The sequence below is a fragment of the Hydra vulgaris genome, chromosome 10 (genome assembly GCF_038396675.1).
Source record: "Hydra vulgaris chromosome 10, alternate assembly HydraT2T_AEP".
NCBI classification, from domain to species: domain Eukaryota; kingdom Metazoa; phylum Cnidaria; class Hydrozoa; order Anthoathecata; family Hydridae; genus Hydra; species Hydra vulgaris.
This window is the reverse complement of record NC_088929.1, coordinates 32832361-32838360: the sequence shown is the minus strand read 5'-3', so window position 1 is coordinate 32838360 and position 6000 is coordinate 32832361. Positions and strand designations below refer to the sequence as shown.

At 29.6% G+C, this 6000-nt stretch overlaps 1 protein-coding gene across 2 annotated transcripts in view; it reads right to left on the bottom strand.

Annotated features, from left to right (window-relative positions):
• Window positions 1-342: 342 nt before the first annotated feature.
• The window catches only part of LOC100205284 (cytosolic arginine sensor for mTORC1 subunit 2), a 32989-nt gene continuing 27331 nt past the window's right edge, over window positions 343-6000 (bottom strand). For both annotated transcript variants that reach the window (XM_065807830.1, XM_065807829.1), the window contains exon 10: window positions 343-1167. In XM_065807830.1, coding sequence (XP_065663902.1) covers window positions 964-1167 — 204 coding nt within the window. In that variant the 3' untranslated portion in view covers window positions 343-963. The remainder of the gene's footprint in view (window positions 1168-6000) is intronic.

The following is a 6000-nucleotide window of genomic DNA, read 5'->3' as shown; positions in this document are numbered from 1 at the left end:
AAAACAATTTAAAAGTAAAATATTGCATTATACCAGCATCTTCTGTCGCAGCAGAATCTGCTTTTAGTAAAGCAAACTTTATTCAAAGGGAAAAAAAATGTAGCTGCTATAAGAAAGTGATTAATTTTTTAATACTTTCCACTTTACAGAAATTGGAAATTGATTAAATTTAATCCATTTCCACTTCCTGGAAAGTTGAAACTTTTTATTTTTTTATGCCTTAAAACAATAAAGTATAATTAAATGAACGTTTTCCAATATAAATACATTTAATTTACGAAACTTTCAACTTAAAACAAACTTTCCGAAGCTAGTTAGAAAGCGAAATCAAAAAAATTCATATTCAAAAATGAATTTTTTATTTTGTGTGTAAAATTTGTTATTATTTGTACAAGAATTAAAGATTTAAATTAAAAAAAAAAAAAGTTTTAAAAATAAAACACTTTAAACAAGAACTAGTTATTGGATTATTTAAATGCAGTCGCGTAGCCAAAGTGAGTACCCCAGTAAGTATATAAAAGAAGATATTTGTAAATATTTATAGTACTGTATAAGAGCTCGTTACCCAGTGTTAGAACTCAACAAAAAATTGACCTGTAAACAAGTTTTATTTCCTGGCTACGCTAATTAAATGATTATAAAACACCTGAATTATATTCAGCGTGCGAAATAAGTAAATTACAAAATAAATTTCAAGATAAAGAAAACATTTAACATTTTAAAAGACTGAATAAATTTAAACACGTCAAAAAACGCGTGCATCACTCAAGCAATCTAAAAAAAAGCATTTCGCGCGTATCAAATATAAATAAGAAGTCTAGGTAACACTTTAGTTACACTAAAGTAATAAATTTACTTTTCGTAGTAATCCATTGCAAAATAAATGATTCCGATGAAATGAAACCACATAAAATGAAACCACAAAGTTACGGTGACGATGAAAACTGTAACTCTAGTAAAAATTTATGGTGACGATGAAAACTGTAACTCCGGTAAATTCGTAATACTCACTTCTTGAGATTTGAGCGATTGAATTTCACCTGGTCTTAACTCGGAAGACTCAACTTGACTAATAGATTTAATAGTGGAATTTTCTTCTATTTTAAGTTTATCTAAAGTTCTTTGAGCAAATAACTCCAAAACTCTATCAATGTCGCTTTCTAGTACCTTCGAGATTAAAAATTAAATTTATTAAAAATTAAAAAAAAAAAAAATCGGAAATAAATATATACCCTATATCTATAAAATGCAATTTGTCTTACAAAAAACTGTTAACTTTTTATTATTAAGTTTTATAATTTTATCCACAATTTAAATTTATCCTCCAATATTTTATAATTTTATCCGCCATTATAAACATAAAAACTTGTTTTGTGTGTATTTTCATATTTTGCATCTGGAAAACTAGATTAGTCATATATAAATCATTGGTAATGATTGTTCAAGTCATTTAAAATCATTTAGTAACCATTGAATAACGATTGATAACGATATGAACCACCGATGTAGATTGTTAAAGCTATTAAATACTGTTAAAGAAGCGAACGTTATAATAATTCATAAATACCACTTTACTAGTTATCCAATACAAACAAATATAACAATAAAATATAATTACAAGGAGATATAACAACCAAGAAATTACACGGAAATATAACAACCAAGAAATTACAAGGAAATATAACAACCAAGAAATTACAAGGAAAATATAACAACCAAGAATTTACAAGGAAATATAACAACCAAGAAATTACAAGGAAATATAACAACCGAGAAATTACAAGGAAATATAACAACCAAGAAATTACAAGGAAATATCAGAGACAAAGTTTTTATTTAATTAAAATTTTTTTCAAGTCATATATAAAAATCATTTGTCAATGATTTATATATGTGACTTGACTAGCTCTCCAGATACAAGCAGGTACAACATGGAAAAAAATTACAGACCAACAGCTAAATTTTTTATTATTCAATAAATCATTACATTCCACTTTAATATTTTTCGTTTTAATCAAATCTCTCTGGTTTGGTTTTGACCTTAAGATTTGAAATCAAACAAATATCTCAATAATACATTTAAGGGAATATGGATGGACATAGCAGATAGAATGGTTATGATAGCAAAAAGTAAAGTGTCCCCACTTATTATTAAGTAATAAGGTCAAACCAAAAGTAATACATTGAAGCATACGCATATATTTGTTGCTTGCCAAATTCTGATATTATAGAAGAAAATATTTTTCAAAAATATGTCGTGTTGGGTCACAAATGAAGAGAAGTTATATAAAGTTTTCAAAATAATCATCATTTAATAAAACAAATTATAATTGTAGATATTGATGCACAAAGAATAACAACTTTCAACAGAAATAAAAAAATAGTATTTTTACAATATTTTTCAATGGAATTTTTGTTAAGCAATCACAAACCATGATTATAACCATGCGGATTATAGCCATGTGCTCATAACAATAGTTTTATAAAAATATTTAGGTGGAAAAAATTTGTATTTGACCTGATGATTGCAATAGCGTGAAATTTGAAAATTGATATAGCTATAGTTCAATTAATTGAGCACTTTCTTAATAGTATATGCACTCTAAAACAGCATCACTACACACACACACACACACACACACACATTGTGATGCTTTTTGTCTGTGTAAATATATATATATATATATATATATATATATATATATATATATATATATATATATATATATATGAATATTAATATTCATCAAAAACATACATACTGAAATCTGGACTTGACTCGAATTTCTGGATCTCTGGTGGTTAAAAAAACTGCAGCCATTATCACAGAAAAAGTGGCCCAGTCTAGATTGAATATTGATAACAAAATTGTGTGCTCAGTCACTGATGAAACTTTAATGACGGTAAAGTTTGGAAAACTTGTTACAACTGAGTATCAAATATGTTACATACATGGAATGCATTTTGTAGTTCAAGAAGTGTTGTACAAGAAACCATCCCAAGAAATTGATAACAGCTTATTGCAAGTAACAAGCGACAAAGGTGAAGTCAGCAGTGACAAATATGAAGTCAGTTTTTTTGATGCTGCAACGGATGAAAGCATTTTTATTCCAAAAGTGAAAGTGCACTTGCAATCTGACATCAAAAAAGTCAGAAAAATTGCCAAGTTATTTCGAAAATATCCAGTCAAAAATGAGGTCCTCCAATTAGAAATTAAGAAACAGTACAGAAAAGAGGTTTTGCTTATCCTTGACTGCAGAACAAGATAGAATTGTTTAGTGTCAATGATTTAGCAGTTTCTCAAAGTTAAAGATTTAATCATAAAAGTATTGAAAGATGATGTTTCTCTGCATTGGATTTGCAGCGAAATGAAGTAAACATTATATACACACAGTTGTTTTAAACTAGTCAAATTGGCAGCAAAAGCCCTTGGCTGAGAGGATGCACTCTTCTTACTGCTGAGGGAATTTTCAAGTTTCTTGTGAACATACTCAAACAACTTAACTAAAAAGTTAACAAGATTCTCTTGTTAACTCTTCATTGCAACTCTTTGCAGTGCAATTTGGAAACATTTTGAAGAGAGAAGGCAGAGCAATCTTGTAAGCTTGTCAGATATCTTTCCATCCAGAATGTTTATCTGAACCAATTGGAAAGAGAAGTGCCAATCTTGAACTTTTGTTCAATGCACTGGAGACTATTCCTCCAACAAGTATTGAGTCTGAGTGAGCTTTTTCTGCTGCAGGATTATTTGTGACAAAAATTCGATCTCCAAATGATGCTTTATATATATATATATATATATATATATATATATATATATATATATATATATATATATATATATATATATATATATATATATATATATATATATATATATATATATATATATATATATATATATTTATATATATATATATATATATATTAGGGTGTCAGCTGCCCCCCAAATACTAAAATTTGGTCGTGGACAGCTGTTCAAATTTTTGCGAGTTTTAGCCAAAAAACAACTACTATTACTTTTTTTCAGCAATTTGATCACATATGAGTTAGCGCAAGCAACAAGAAATTTGATACTGTGAAAAATAGACATTTTCATGATAAAATCTTATGAATGTTTACAGGGCTGCCTAGAGGATGAGAGGGAGGCAAAAGGGACAGTTTGTCCCGGGCGGCAGATATCCAAGGGGCGCCAAATGAAAAGAAGCTACCTGAAAAAAAAAGTCCTTTAACTATAATCTCAGGAAAATTTCAATAAATAAGGGCGCCAATCAGGGTTGCTGTCCCAGGCAGCATGACCGCTCTCGGCGATCTGAATGTTTATTTTATCTTTGTTTAGTATTGTTTTACAATTGATAATTTCCTGAAACATTATATGAAGGCAAATATCCCTCCAATAAGTGGAAGTAACAACATTGGCAAAATAATCAAGGAAGCACATGATGAATTTATGAAGTTAATAAAATACAATGAAAATTGAAGACACTTGGATAACCCAGGAATCAAGACATTTATTAGACACTACCATGAAATTTTATAAGATATTAGTTTTCCAAGATATAAAAGCTCAAAAACAGCATAAAACATCAATAGAAAAAAAATCCATTATTGCAGACATTGCTTTCATGCAAAGCATGATAACTGACAGGAAAGCATCCTATTCAGAAATTGGCAAAGTTCATGCTAAAGTTGTTGAGAAAGGCAGAAAAGAACCTATGATAAAGCTTTTCCCAAAAGAGACTACTTGGTAATATTCAAACAAACAGTTGAATTTTAGTTAACCATCAGTTCTTGTGATGAATCAGTTGGGGGGACACAAAAGACTAATTAAATCTGGTAAACGCATATTTGTTCAACATGATATTTTCAAGAAACTTAATGTTATTGCCTGGAGCGTCAGGAATAACATTATTAATACTAAGATGAACTCATTTGAGGAGATGTTTTAAAGATAAATCTATGTTCCAATTTAGCCCATTGATATCAAGCATCAGTACTGCCCCATATCAGCAAACAAATAAAAGACAAATGAAATTCGTCTCCAAAAATGGTTGTACATTGGGACAGAAAACTGATTGCTACCCCGGACTGCAAAGACACCAATGATCTTCTACCTGTTTTAGTATCCAGAGTCAATGGAAATAAACTTCTTGGTGTACCACCTCTTCCAAATTCAACCACAAAAGCTGATCTGAAACATGGAAGCATTGTCTGTTGCTACAAAAAAACTACTTGCAGATTGGAAATGCGACAAAAACATCATAGTAGGCATGGTCTTTGACACAACATCCTTGAATACAGGTTAGGCTTTAACAAAGCAATTATTTATTAAATTTTGTGATATGTTAATAGTTTAATAAATTTCAAATCAGCAAATCATTTTTGTGCAAACTCTAAGATTACAAACACTGTGGAGGTTTTAAGTAATGGACTAATTGTAAGGCTTTTAGGTATAGTTTTATTAAAGAATTAATTCATTCATTCTTTACATCACAGGACAGTATACTGCAGCATATGTCTGCCTGCAGAGAGAGCTAGTAGGAAATGTAGGAAGTAAAAGTAGGCATGTAGGAAAAGACATGCTTAGCGACTGTTGGGATTCATTAAATATAGAGGCTTCATCTGGTCCAAATATTTAACTTTTTACAATATAAGCCTAATGCTTTCACAAAATGATTGAGCAAAAAGATTTTTTTAATTAATTAAATAGACTAATGCCACAGTCAATGATTCGATTTTAATCAAGAAATTGAAACAGTTTACATACCATGATTTTATAATTGCTGATAAGAGAATAAAAGCTCTTAGTACGAATGTGAATAGAGAGCTTGTTCTGTTGGCTTTTTTCTCACAAATGCTATCTGAAGAAGACCAAGAGAATATAAGGCTGTGGCTCCTCCAATTTGAAAGTGCTGGAAGTATTACGGATCATGTAGGAGCATCCTTCGGAAAACCTAACCTTAAGCCAATTTCAGAGGAGATAAAGTCATTGAGTGATTT